The sequence below is a fragment of the Anopheles arabiensis genome, chromosome 2 (genome assembly GCF_016920715.1).
Source record: "Anopheles arabiensis isolate DONGOLA chromosome 2, AaraD3, whole genome shotgun sequence".
NCBI classification, from domain to species: Eukaryota; Metazoa; Arthropoda; class Insecta; order Diptera; family Culicidae; genus Anopheles; species Anopheles arabiensis.
The window spans coordinates 32,417,631-32,432,559 of record NC_053517.1 but is presented as its reverse complement, the minus strand read 5'-3'; the positions used below and the strand labels follow the sequence as shown (position 1 = coordinate 32,432,559).

General features: G+C 45.0%; 1 protein-coding gene across 2 annotated transcripts in view; it reads left to right on the top strand.

Annotated features, from left to right (window-relative positions):
- Positions 1 to 14,929, top strand: part of LOC120896844 — a 134,158-nt gene that overhangs the window by 100,764 nt on the left and 18,465 nt on the right. For both annotated transcript variants that reach the window (XM_040301329.1, XM_040301328.1), the window contains 3 exons: positions 4,207 to 4,323; positions 4,415 to 4,595; positions 4,846 to 5,097. In XM_040301329.1, coding sequence (XP_040157263.1) covers positions 4,207 to 4,323; positions 4,415 to 4,595; positions 4,846 to 5,097 — 550 coding nt within the window. The remainder of the gene's footprint in view (positions 1 to 4,206; positions 4,324 to 4,414; positions 4,596 to 4,845; positions 5,098 to 14,929) is intronic.

The window sequence follows — 14,929 nt, the reverse complement described above, 5'->3', positions numbered from 1 at the left end:
GCGCACCACGTAATTGACTTCCGTTCGCTGTAATTGTACTGTTTTTAATCCATTCCTGTGTTGATTTACTTTGTAGTGTTTCGGCACACCTCATCACACATTTTGCCGAGAAATTGAAGCGAAGGGTTATACTGGTCAAATGTTGTCGATTTTATCCTCAGGTGGAATTGTTCAGTAAAGGCAAAGGAAAGGCAAGGCACGAATTCTACCACGGCACGGCTGTTTGTGGCAAGTAACCTCCACAGGGAAAGTACCAATGGCATATTGGCGTTCACAAGCACCACAGCAAACGGCCGGTGAACAGGACGGGCAGCCATACACGACCGAAAATTCGTGGGAGCGAATGTGTTTTTTTTTGTTTCGTTTTATCAGATTCAATTACCGTCCTTCAATGATGTTACTGACTTCCTGGTGGGTGGAAAGGATGCAGCGTTGATGTGCCCCGGAACCGCCGCAACCATTAAACGGTACAGTTTAAGGGGTAGTAAATATTTTCTCGCCCACTGCGCAGGAGAGCGAAATTAATGAAAAATTATCATTTTCCGCGTAGATCTCGCGCAGTCGAGCATCGTTTTCATTCAATTTTTACGGGAAGAACACAACACAGCGAAGAAAAGTGTGGTGTGCCTTATGGTAATAAAATAAATTTTAAAGCTCGTGCTAATTAAACGTTTGGTGCAGTACTATTTTGAAATGGATTGCTTGAAATTTCATTGTGGAAATACATAGAAGGGAAACAAGACATGGGCAAAAATAAAACATTACAAAGCATGTGCCGTGGTGTAATCTGGGGTTCAAGAATTACATCCTTTTTAATAAATGAAAGCAACAGTACACAACAGCATTGTTTTACAACATAAAAAAATTCGAAATCATGTCAGTACATCAAAGGGCGCTTTATTTTACAAACCAAATAGCAACTACAACGATGTGCGAACAAATATTCGCGGTTTCGCGAGAGCAAGCAATTTTCAATCGAATGTACAACCCACTGGGTGGGTCGGGATGTGCTGCCACCAGAACGGAAGTAATAAACAAAATCCAACATAAAGCTTCGACGTCGATAACAGTTAGCAGCTCGATGGGGATATGCCGTAGCCGTTGTTTTGGTTTGTGTGTATTGTGCTTTTTACATACAATCCTTCACGCTTAACAGTGTAGTACCGCGCCCGTAAAACCCGTTCCGGATGACAAGCTGTAAACATCGTTTATATCAATTCGCATGGGATTTAAATGCCTTTAGCGTGAACCACCGGTTCAAACGAAAAATAATGTTACCTCGTACACGGCCGTTTACATTGCTCCCTTGCTGTCCTTCCATCAACTCCGTACACCCCATGTGTGTGTGTGTACAGTGACAAGGGATAAACGGTAACCATATTACGACGTGTGTTGTAATGGACCAAACGGCACTACCAAACGACACTTCCCCGAACAATCTCAAACACTTAGAATGAGGCCGGTTTCTGGCGTGGGCGCGGTGCGCTCATCGGCGCTGAAACGAAACGCTTTATGAGCTACCAAATCCTTCCGCATTCGTTCGGTTGCACATACTGGAAACGGTTACCCGCGGTAAGGTTACAAAACTGCGACGAGTTGCCACACAGTGGCAACCAATCAACACTTTTTTTCGTCTCTGGAGCGTGAATTGGGCACCACGAATGGCAAAGCGACGTAGGGTCATAAAATTTTTATCACCTTACCGAGCTGTTTTGAACGACATATACGGTGTGCGCTCGCGTGTAATGTTTCTGTCAGGCAAAGATCAACATGCCAGTATCCGTTCACCCTCTCGTCAAATGGTTCAATGTTTTTTTTTTTCGCAGACAAATTAAAAGTTTTAACTGACACTTCGTGCTGGTTGGTTGTGCATTTTGGTTTGATGTGATGGGAAGTGATTGGGGGCGGTTTTGTGTGAGCAAAATTGAACGGCAAATTGAATCGTGAGTGAGATTTGATTGCTGCGGAATTGATGGTTGTTTTCATGTGGCACACCACGCTGTGTCACGCCCTGGTGGTAGGTGCGTTTCCAACAGGGTAATTGAATTTTAAATTCATTTCATATCGATTTCATGGGATTGCTTTACACAGCACGATCATTTGTGGGTGTTTACAAAAGCGTGTATTGATTATTTTATTTTACTTTATGCGGATGACGACTTTCATGCCTATAACATGCATGTTTCGCGAAACTTATAACATAATAACAGAAACAAACGAAAATGCTGTTCCAAAGTTTGGTGATGCACTGAAAGTTTGTGTGTGCTTCAATCTATCAGCACACAACGTATCCTCACTGATACAATTATCGCACTAAAAGGAACCCACCAGGCGTCTCCATCTGCCGCCGACGCCATGGAGGCGCATGGTGCTTGACGCGCACCGTAAACGCGGTAAAATAGTTTCTCGCCATACAAAGCACGGTTGTCACAAAAATTATTTACAACCGAACCACACGTCAATGTTCACGACCATGCCGCTGTAATACGCGGCGCTTTTATTCCCCGCTGTATCACGTGTGTGGGTTGCCGGTGTGCAGTAATCAAATTACACCAAGCGTTTACTCCTTCTCATGCTCGGCGCACGGCCCGCTTTAGAACACAATAGATCCTGGTGTGAAAGGTACGGGATTTAAATTAATTTTTGCACGGGCGCTTCGTTCATTCAGTGGCTTTACCTCCTAGTGTTCGGCGTGTCTGTGTCGCCGCTCTATTCCACACTGTAGGCGCCAGTTTCTGCTCGCATTCTAGCAGGGCGCTTCGTTTGGCTCGAGGGTATGCGCACATTACCAAGGCGGCTTCTAAACGGGTTAGCAGCGCGGTATTTGAATAAATAACTTCATCTTCAGCATGCCAAATTAAATTCATTATATGCCACTCTTGTCGTCTTGGGTGGGGTTCGGGCTCGTTTGACGTGTCGATCCTCGTTAGCAACCAATCCTGGTAAATATCTCAATCTTAGCTATCTTCAGCCACATGTAACTGTAGCCTTTCTACAAGCTAATCGTTCGTTGATATTTGTGATTTAATGTGTTTATGTGCAGTGGAAGAAGAACGTTTAATCGTTATTAATGGCTAGGTTGGGGGTTGCTTTTTGATAAAGCATAGAAATTTGCATTATTCCATTAAATTAAAGCAACATTGTACATTCATTTGCGCAGGAAACTTGTCTATTTTTGTAGCTAATTTTATTCATTTATTCTTCATTAATCATATTCAAACATAAATTCTTGAGAAAAAATTTATGAATTATATACCATTAACCATTGCATGTTGATAATGCCACAGAACTCAATTTCATTTCATTCCATGAAACCACGCGTTGATTCGAATTACGCTCTGATACAGATTTCGGTTTATGTATAGCGAATGGAGCCACCCTCATCTTTTTCGCGAATGGAATCGACCAGTAGGTGAACCTTTCCTTTCCAGCCACTTGCCCCGGTCCGAACTCTACACCACGCGGACCAATAATGCTGCGATTCTAAATTTGGAAATCAAATTACCACTCAAAGCGCAGCCCATCTCATTACAAGTGCTCGTTAGGTATTGTGCTGCAACACAGTATGGTGGAGCCGGTAATCCGAATGTTCTCCAATCTGGTGGAAAAATATAATTTTAATTAGCAACTAAACCGTATTGATCGTAATTCCACACCCCAAGCGTGCATTAGGTGGAAATGCGAGATATTACCTCTACAAGCTTCATGATTTTGTGCCTTTATTTCCAATTGGAAATTAAATAAACGTGCACACGGTGAATGGTTTGCTGTGATGGTAGCTAAATCATGCTAATTGTCCGTTGTACGACCAAGTGTGTCTTGTGAAATCGATTCATTTGATAATTTAATACACCTTCTAAGTGTGATTTGCTTAAAAACTGCCTTTGTAAATCGCGTCTATGATTTATTGAACCAAAAATGGCACCGCAGCAAAACAATCAATATACAATAAAACGTGATTAAAATTTCAGCATTTTTGATGCGAATCGGGAGCTAGCAAAATCATGATTCCGCCGAGAACAAATCGCAACGATTTCAAACCAACGTCGTAACGAGCAACTGTTGCATACTAATTTATGATTATTGCCATCGCCACCTGGCCGCCCCACTAGAGAACCGTTTCACTGTAATGATTACTTTCAAGTTGATTTATTAATCACCACTGTTTTTCTGTCCTTTCTTTTTTTTTCGCTACCACTTTTTCAGTCACATAACGCGCACGGCTGGCTGGCTACCACCCATCGAGAACTGGGTGCAGACAAACGACCTGCCGTACGGTTGGGAAAAGGCAATCGACCAAAAGGGACAACCGTATTACATAAAGTGAGTGAAATGGGGGATCAATGCACGGCTAAGCGTTTGATTTACTCACGGCTAACCATCGTACCGCTTCGTTTTCTTATTTGTGTTGTAGCCACCTAAACAAAACCACCACCTACGAGGAACCGATACGGCATCATGGCAATGACGCACCGCCCGAACCGCGTGTCGTCGTACTGCAGCGGAGCCCCACGCTCGGGTTCGGGTTCGTGGCCGGCAGCGAAAAGCCTGTGATCGTGCGTTTCGTCACGGAAGGTGGCCCTAGTGTAAATAAGGTAGGTCGTCATTGCGCTTAATTGTGCTTGCAAAGCGGAAGAGTATGGGCAACAACAATAATGGCAAATATGTTGCTATATTTAAGGAATTGTACATTAAAACATCTGAAATTATTATCTAAAGTCAAACACACTGCAAAAACTCAACACTCACAAAGCTTTAGCTAGCCACTTTGGTGTAAAAGTTAAAACTTCCTTTACCGAGCTTCCGAGCCTGATTTTGGCCACCCCGTTTCCGTTCCCTTTTCAGCTCGAGCCAGGTGACCAAATATTAGCTGTAAACGGTGAGGACGTCAAAGACGCACCCCGGGACCATGTGATACAATTAGTTAGAAATTGTGAAACCTCCGTCACGCTGCTGGTATGCCAGCCGCAGCTCTACAATGCGGTCGGCCGCAAATCGACCCTGCTGTCGGCGGGCAAGAAGGCGAAGCTGAAATCACGCCCAATCCGCGTCCGGTTTGCCGAGAGTGTCTGCGTTAACGGGGCGCCATTATTTCCGGTAAGTACACGAAAGACATTCAACCACCGACAACGACTGTGTGAGTGTGTGTGCATTTTTTCGTTTTCTTTTCCATTTCATTCACTTAATTTCCCCGCATGTGTGCAGTGGCTTGCTCGGGCGCAGCAGGACCACTTGAGCCCACCCAGTGCTACGGGTTTTTTTTTGTCAGTGCAAGGGTTATATTTTATGCTTCCGGTTCGCCCCGTTTCTGAGTGTGTGTGTGTGTGTTACTTACTCAATTCTTGCGTTGGCAGTGTTTTACGCCACACGAACTGCACAACGAGGCAGTGAAAAAAGGCTGTGCCCAAGAACGGGACGCACGCAGATGGGCTGAGGTAGACATGGACCAACCCCCTTTTCAAAGGTGGACAAGTTGGCCAATTTCTTCAACCATCGCCACACACCCTACAACACACGGTAGTAGTGCGGAAACTCAACCCCAGCAGGCATGGAAACGGTTGAACGGACGGAACTAATTAAATTTAAACAAGTCCCGCACGGACCAACTCTTCCCTGGTGCTTCATCAGGCGATGACTCCCATTGGCCCATGGTACCTGGCGAGGTGGGCTAGTTAAGAGGTGAATTTACGAGACAGGTGGGCCACTTCTTTTCGGCACCTGAAGTGGCGGCTCCTTTTAGTGTATCGGTCTGTTTAACGGTTTTTTTTTTTTTTTTTTTGGTACTTTAGCAGCTCTGGACGAAAAAGCTACCGTGTGAACTCGTGCTGTGCGCGTTGGGAATGATTTGCACAAATTTGTTCCATTGCAAACAGACACTTAGCGATAAAGATTTAGAAAAATGGTTTACTTTTCTTTCCTTCGTATGGATTTTTTCTGCCACCTCCAAAGTTTAGTGACATATGCTGGTGGTTTGGTTTTGACGTTTTATTTTATGTGGTTTGGTATAGAAATGGGAAACTCGTTTCGTTTCGAAGAACTAGGACGACCCATTCTGTTCATTTAAACAACTGAAGTCGGCAGTTTTTTCGTTTTTTTATTGGGTTTGAAGCTTTTCGATAAGGCGAATTATAGATCAGGTCTCTCTTGTTAACCGCTGTTCATCGTTCAACCGATCGTACCTGCAACAGACATGTTTTGCTACATGCAAATGAAATAATTATCTGAACCTACATAAATAATCATAATACACAATCATTGGCTAAGGCGAAGAGCGACGGCGAGCGTTGATTGTTGATGATACGTGTATAAAAATATATTTAGCCTTTGTAGATAAAAAGTGTGGTTATCTACACATCAACCGTAATCGTCCTATTGTATTTCAATCGGGTTTTGTTGTTGCCATCAACACTTGAGAACTTGCGCCTACTTATCGCAAATGGGTTGCCTGCCATCGTTGCTGCGTCAAACAACAGGCCGCCGTACGCTCAGCAGTGTTGTTTTCCATTGTTTTCCTTCAAACTTCCTGATCAACTTTTTCCTTTCCCCTTTCGGAGGGCACCCTGCTACCGATCGACACGCAAAACATCCCTTTTTCGACACCATTGAGAGAGAGAGAGAGGGGGGGTTAGCGGGTTGTCGGGCAAAAGGGTTGTAGGATATTGTGCTCAGCCGTCAACTAGCGATCTAATCGGGCGGTTTCCGCTTTCACACCCACCGTTTACGTCGCCTTTGACGAAACTGTTGCGTTCCATTTTACCGTCATGCTGTCATCATCAGTCAAATAATAAACTCGTAGAAAAGCCTGTAAGAAAGCACAGCCACCGTCACAGAACGACTCGTTAGCAACGCAAAAGATTTGCCAGAACGCACACGCCATTGTCGCGGAAGGGCGGCCGGGGGAAAGCGCCACACTTTTGTCGCAGCCATTTCCCTCTCCCACGGCCGGAAAATCGTTAATCACGATGACGATAATGATGCATGCCCTCTGAAACCACGATGGCACGCTCGCGTATTTTCATGCACTGGAAGGATGAGTGGAATTTATAAAGCTTTTTTTTTTTGTTACGCCAACATCCCCATCGTACCTCGCTGCAATACCGCGCGCGCCCCACTGCTTGTTTCGCACAGTCGGCTTCGATGGAGGCGCACGGTACTTTGTGCGCCCGTGCGAGTACGTGACGTTCCGAGAGCGACTCTTAACTTCACTCATCGATTTTGCGTTAAAAAAAAACAGGAAAACCAGAAGCAGAAAGTCACAGAGCTGCTGGTGGCGCCGGCGGTGCCGTGATGGTGTAGAACAACTACAGTGCAGAAAAAATAATGTACCCAAAGAGGATGGTTGTTATCAATTACCGCAACGAGTCGCCGCTTCTCGGTGTGTTCATTGGTTCTTCATCATAATTAATCATTTTAAGATAATAATCGATCGGTACTTATTGTCGATGGCACACACACACTTTCCTGCATCATTCCTGCGTCACGTAGCATCTGCTTGGTAGAAACAGCTCTTGGGTATAGTTTTTTACGTCGATGCTTCATGAAAAGGGCAACGATCCACAACATGAAAAAAGAACAAAAAAAATTACATTTTGCATTAAATGTTCATTGCATATAATTAATTAAATTATTACACTTAAACCTCTTGATGTGTTATAAGTATTAGACCGGATTGTTCAAACTTTTTTGTGTGTCTGGGGTATAAAAGGCCTAACTGCTTAAATACTTGCTGTATCGTTTCAATTAATGTTCCATCACTTTGGCTCAGCGCTAGCCGATGAATGATTCGCCATCCCCACCCGCTTGCCAACAGTTTAATCGAAATAAATGGAAAACGCAACCGAGAGCGAGAGCATCCCGTTAATCTGCTGATCGCTCCGTCGAAGTAATCCTTGCCGGAGGAAATTAACGAAAGTAGCTCATTTCCAGGCCCAGGTCATGATTTTAAACGCGTGGCAGTGGGCACAAAATTCGGCTCGATTCGGCTGGCTCGATCCAGCGGGCTAATCACGTCTCGATGGAAATGAGTTTGTGCTAACAACATTTACGACCTACAAAGCTCAACTAACCACCGCAAAACACTTTGCTCGGTTGCTTATGCATGGTTTAGTTATGTTTCAGATTAACTTTAGTCTGCTTGTATTTTTTTGTGTTTCACTTCGGCAAAAACTTGCCATACTACCACGGATAAATTGTGCAAACCCGGTGCGTAGAGAGCGGAAAAGTGGGCAAGCATGCATGGTGTTTTTCCCGCTTTTGCTTTATGAGCCCACTTTATGGCGACAAGGGAAAGGAAAATCACTCCAAACCCATCATGCCGGAACATAATTAGACCCATTTTATGCCGGGTAAACCGTTTTGCGCTAAAGTGCGCTGCGGAAGAGCGGAGGCCACGAAAGGAGGGATCATAAGAGGACCAGCTTCACTCACCGAAGAGTACACTGATTTAAACTGAAACGCATGAAAATGGGTTTATTTTTTGTTGCCCAATCTTTTACTTTCCTTACTGTACAAGTTGTGGTCCTCTTTTTTCTCTCTCTTCCTCCTTCTCTCTCTCTCTCTCTCTTCTTTTCTCTTTCTCTTGCCTGATGAAATGACCGCTCAGTCATCCAATAGGGCCATTTATTTTGTGTGCAGAGTAAAAAAAAGTACCAACCCAGCTTCGGGCGGCGTTCGGTCAGGTTGCGCACCGGGCAACATTAACTGCTAGTTAGCTTGATGACAGTTTTCTGTTGACACAGAAATTAATTAGTTCGTTCGGTTGGGCCACCGGACGCCGGGTCGCGAAAGAAATGCCAGCGAATGTTTACCTTTTTTTGTCGTTGCTGTTGGTCTATATCGGCCGTTTGATCTTAAGTAAACTCGTTTCTATAACATTTTTATCGGCACGCGCTTCTTGCGTCCTTGCGTGTTGATGTTAATTTAGCTGCTGTCAGCTAGACCCGTTTTAGCTAATTTAATTTGCAGGGGAAAAGGATTTTGCACAAAAAGATAGAGGGCTCAAACGTACAATAAATTAGGTAAAATACAGTAAATACAACATTTGCAAAAGAATATAATATGAAATTACCTAATAAATAGCCAATGACAAAACACCACTAATATGTGGACAAGTCTGATGTAAAATTTTAAGTAGCGATTTTTAGATTGTATAAGTCATATGATAATTGAGTACAAATCACTTGCAACGAGTCACGCCAAAGCTTCTCATCATCTTTGCTTTCCCCCGGCCATTACCTTCCAGCCATCTGCCTAAGGCCGTTTTCTCCCCGCATTGCCGAACCAAACTAAACCAAAAACATTAACCAAATTCGTTTAATCCTTCGCTGACTTTGAAACCGGTCCGAAGCGCCGGCGGGATTAGAATTTACTTGCCCAGTCCTATATAAATTATCATCTTTCACATCGCTTCACTCCAACCAAATCCGACGGCCCGCAAAACCTGCCCCGCTGTTCGTTTGCTGCGAGTGAGCAAAAGTCAAACAAAAAGAAGGAAATCCCTCCAAAAAGAAAATAAAAAAAAGGATGCTGATGATTATTCACGTGAAACACGAAATTATTTCAGATGTTAAACCACAACCACCTCACGCTGGAAGGAGGAGGTGTTCGTGCTGCTCTCAAAGAGGTCACGAACTCTTACTCGGCGTAAGGATTAGAAAATGGAATGGTTCGCAGCCCGTTTTTGGGGGTTTAGCGATGAGTGGTTTCTCTTGCCTCCGTGGTTGGGGGAGATCAGGGGTTTCTTTGCACCCAGGGCGGTTCTTGACCCACTGTCCCTGTGTAAACCGTAATAATTTACAGTTGACATTAAGTGAAAAAAGTTGCCCGGAATATTTCATCCCGACAAATGGGAAAAGGCTGAATGGATGTGTGGGGCGTGTTGCGCAGAGCAAGAGCAACATCGTCAGCAGGATCAGCTGTCGGCAGTAGCGATGTCATTTTAGCTAGATAGAAGCTCTATCGGGACCCTTTAGTAATGGAAAACGAACCCAATGCTTATCTCTGTCGGTTGCTTCCATCTTGCAGTTGTGGTTTGGTGAAAGCTTATGCGTGTGTGTGTTTGAAGCTTTACGTTCAATATGCTTTTTTCGCTTCAAATGACTGTTCGAGGAGACTAATCACTTCGCAAAAACGCAAATTGTTAAGTGATTAAGTTAGATTAAAAATACATTGTTTTATTTGGCACTATTTCGAAAACTCCAATAAGAATGTACAAACTACTCGCCCAACGTCTCTCACTCGACCGTTAAACCCTTATCGGTCAATATTATGGGCTTTTGGACAACAAAAAACACAACAAGAACAAGCCAAGTCACAAAGCTTACCAAAGCAAAGTGAAATTTAATTTTATCGTGTTATATAAACTTTTATTGCATCTACACACAACCCCACCGTGTGACCCACCGACCCAGACCCAGAACACGTAGCAACACATCGGAAATAACGGATTTTTGTCATCCACAGCCGGAAGTGCCCAACTGGTCCGGGCCCAGCACCGGTGCGCGCTTCCTTCTTACTTATTTATAAATAGATCCATTTTCGATACAATTTTCTCTCCGCAATATTTTCTCGGAAGCCCGTAAACGCTTCGCCAACCCTCCCATCCTTGTACGGCGTTTTCGAGCAGAAAGCAACCCAAAGCAAACTACTCCGCTGATTAGGTTGTTCGCCAGACGGGAACTCGGGGCACAGGAAAAGAGTTAACACGGCACACTACGGCTACTCAGCTGCCATCTACGCCTGGCAAATGGCAGTGGTTTGGCAATTTGCCCGGTCCTAAACGGTCACCGGAGCAAGCGGAGCGAAAGCATGGCAGCATAGGGGGAAGGGTCTTAATAAAGTTTAACCGAAAGTGGTAGTCAGCCTTCTTCTTGGAAAAGATAAAACACAGTGGCTGGGCGAGGTTTTTTGGTGTTGTAGCTATTTTCTTTTTTTTTATTTTTGCTGTTGGCTGTGACTTACTTACACCACCACCTTTACCACTTTACTAGTGCCCGTCGGGAGTGGCTTGATGTGCCGCTATCCGACCCGTCCCGATGCTTATTGCCATTGTGTCGTGTTGCGAAACATTCAGACTCGCACACGGCTGGTGGAACTTTGCTTTCCGGTCTGGGATCATCATCACGCGGGATGGATGATCGTCATTGGCGCTCGGGCCGCATTGGCCAGATGATGATTCGGGCACCTTAAGATTAGCATCCTTTTTTGTTGTGTCCTTCTTTGACTTTTCTTTTTCCCTTCGGAGCAGCTTTATATCCCCACCCCGGGAAGCTGTCGGAGGTAATGTTTCTCTGGCCAGTGCGCCCTTCCACATTGTACGACAAATCTTGACGACGTTGTATCGGGGTCTCACTCGCAGCCTCTTACCAGTAGAAGGTTCCAGAAGGTTAGGTGGGAAAAAACCCTCCTTCTCTTCGCTAAAACAGCCCCAAAGGGAAGGGATGCGATGAATGTAATCACTGGGTACCGCAAATTGCAAAGGCGCAAGACGACCGGTTTTGCCAGCATTTCGATTGTGAGCAAAACCCCTTTTTTCTGGAGGGGTCGCACACATTTTTCTGTTGCTGGTCCGGATTCCGGAAGGGTTTAAGTGGCAATTTGTGATGGTGACAAAAACTCCGTCCGCACACCGAAATGGACCGAAGGTCCCTTCGGAGTCGGCATGCTACTACTACGGGGGAAAGGAGATTCACGGCCTAGCCTGGCAGAAGCAAATCACAACTCGGTACCGTAATGGCGGATATAATGGGATGAAGTGAAACCGGGGAACATTGTTGAGCATAATAACTTCCAATTTATGTACACAAGCCATTGTGATTGCGCTCCATCTTGGAAAGGCATTGTACCGTGCGACACAGTTGATGGTGCACCATCGACTTGAATGATTGTATTTTTCGTGAAAATGTATTGTTTTTATGTGTTTAACAAATTATTACTACGGGCAGAGCATCAAACTCTGGGTTTCTTCTGTTCGTGCTGTTATCATGTGGTTAATGAATAATAAATTTCTTTGCTTTTGCTCGTCTAGCACGTCACCAATAATCAAAGGCAAGAAAAACAAAGGGCTCCACGCATCGCTTTTATTGATTGTGTGCTACCTTTTTTCCTCTTGTCCCCCCCCCCCATGGTTTTGTACCTAATCCATAAATAAATATGTAATCATTCCCTGTTGCCCCTTCCCGGGTCCTTCGGCAATAACTCATAATTTCCGGTCGGCATCAAATTCTTTCCAACTCGTGGGGCAAGTGCAACCTCCAAACTCCTCCCGTCCATCCCTTTTGCTACCTTCCGTTCCATTCTTTCCAAGCCAAACAAAACCACACAGCCACTGTGGCTGGGGGTATGTTCAAAACGGAGATCTTGCGAATGGGCAAGGAGAGGGTTTAAATATATGATTTATGGTATTTTAATAATGCTCGCAGGCTGTGCAACCAACCACTCGTTCCCCCCTGTGCTCGGCAAACTGGTTGGCATGCGGATTAGAGAAGCTGCGTAGCAAAAAGGTAGCCAAAGCCGCCTCTGCTAATGATGTGTTTTTCACGGGGTGTGTGTGTGTGTGTTGGTTTGGTGTGCGCGCACCGTCAGTCCATCAATCCGGAATCCGGAAAAATTCATCAACCCACATTTCGCTTCAAAGCGAATCAACCTTTATTCTCCCCTGTTGCAGCACCCCCGGTAGGTACAAAAATTGGAAACAAAACCCGAAAGTTTAGATTTACCTTTTTTGCAGCCCTCCCGACTGCCCTCGGTGGGACACAAAAATGGTATGCTTTAAAGCCACCGACCTGCCACCAACAACAATTCCGACGGCAACAACTGTTGGGGCCCTTCGCTTAAGAATGTTGAATATTGCTCGCGCCGACAAAACAACCATGAACCTTCCCGTCCCGTGTCACACCGTCCCACGAAGCAGTTTATTGCGCTTTTCTCCGGAGGAGTTGTTTATCTCGGCACTTGAGGAAGAATTTGTTGAACCTCTTTTGGAGATTTCAATGTTACGTTAACTTTACTTGCGTGGCCGACATTGTTGCCGACATTCTTTTAATACGTTGGAAGCTGGCAAAAATATGTTTAGGGAAATAATTTTGGATTATGCGCCAAAGCTACCCAATTATGAACAGTAAACAAGCGGGAACGGGAGGATACGTATTTGAAGTACTTTATTACGATACAAGGTGGAGACTTTGAAGCAAATATTCCAAAAAACTGTCATTTCTTTCGATTATTTTCAAACAAGAGGCTCAGTTTCTGACATCAAAAATGTTTCTGACATCACATATCATATAATGATGCTAAAACCTTTCAAAATCCTTCCGTCTAACCCCGACACTTTGGTATAAACGAGAGAAAAGAAACCAACGGCATCCGTTTGACATCTTAGCACCACTTGAAGAAAATTGTCATCAACCGCTGATGATATGTTTGGTCGCTGAAGCGCTCCCAAGATGGACTTATTGGTGCAGTCAAGCATGCTAATAGGCACTCTTTATCCATTTCCTTGGCAATTCATTTTTCAAGAGCGGTGAATAATCGAATATTTGACACTGGATGTTAGGAAGATCCTGGATGCTTGATACAATAAGCCGTTAGCTCACCTCGAAGTACGTCTGCAAACACAGCCAACGATAGTATGACACTCAATTCCACCTTTTCCTTTTACTGATCTGACAGTCATTACCAACCACGAACCAAGAATAAAGGGCGATTTGTTGTCGGGAGTTGCAACATTTTTAAAAGCACACTTGGCTGTCCAACCAACAATATCAATCACAGTAAATTATAGCATCAGTGTACAAGCGCACTGATCCGGGTTCCTTGAGGCCCCATGAAGCGGCTTCTTTCTCATGGCAACGTTCAGTACACTCCAACGCAAATCTCTTCAATGATTACTTTCGCCCAAAATCTGCCAGCGCTGGCAACGGGCGCGATTGAATTCTGGCCCGTCACTTATGCCAACGCAAAATCCTGCCAGAGCCAAAATGCTGCTGCCTGCCCGCACCGTTTTGAATTGTTTCAGCATAATGATGGAAAATTTGATTCACCCCCCCCCCCCCTTTATCATCGGTGGGTTGCGCCTTCATAGCGAACGATTTGCTTCCGCTGATTCGATTTTTCATTCCACTTCGATTTTAAAAACTCCTCGCAATGAAAGCGGCGAAACGTCAATCAGAAAACAGCGAAAGGGAATCATAAACCCTCGCTCGAGCTGATGCTGGGGCGAAGGCCCGTTTCACAGCGAATGAAAACTTGGGCAAGGGGGGGCATCAGACAACGAGACACATGCAGACATCCCACAAGTCGGGGCGGAAAAGTGGCACAGGATCAGATAATACCTGCTCTCGGAATTTATCTGCGCTAGCGAGATATTGCACTGAGCGTTATCCTTCAGAAAGAAGTTGAAGAGAATAGCAAAAAAAGGGAGGAAATATGACAACGGAAAACTGTAGCACATCCCGTCCGCTCATTCGTTTGCATTCCATTCCGGTTAGCTGGGTTGGCATTATTCCTTGCTTTGCCCGCCCCTGTCGCCACCACCACCGTTCGCTAACAATCCAAATATTTAGTCTGCGGATTGTGTGTGCCTTATGACATGATATCTCTGCGCAACCGGCAGTGTACGCCTTGTTTGCTCATCTTGCGTTCATTCCCGGTTCGCGTTGCCCCCGTTTCTCGAGCTGGCCCTCCGCCACCCCCCCGTTCGTGCCGGGAACATGTGCGACTTTGGGCGGCAAATCTTCCACCATTTGCCGGAGCAACATGTTTGCGCATCCGGCTACATGTCGCCAGTTATGTTGCTCCTTGCCAAACGCAAATGCACCATCTTGTTGGTTATCTCTCGCTTGTTTGTTGCCGTCCTTATCGGGCGAAGGAACTGTTCTTACGCTCACCGCCCCCGAATGTGTTCCTTCCGAGCTGCGGCAACAGGGAGGAG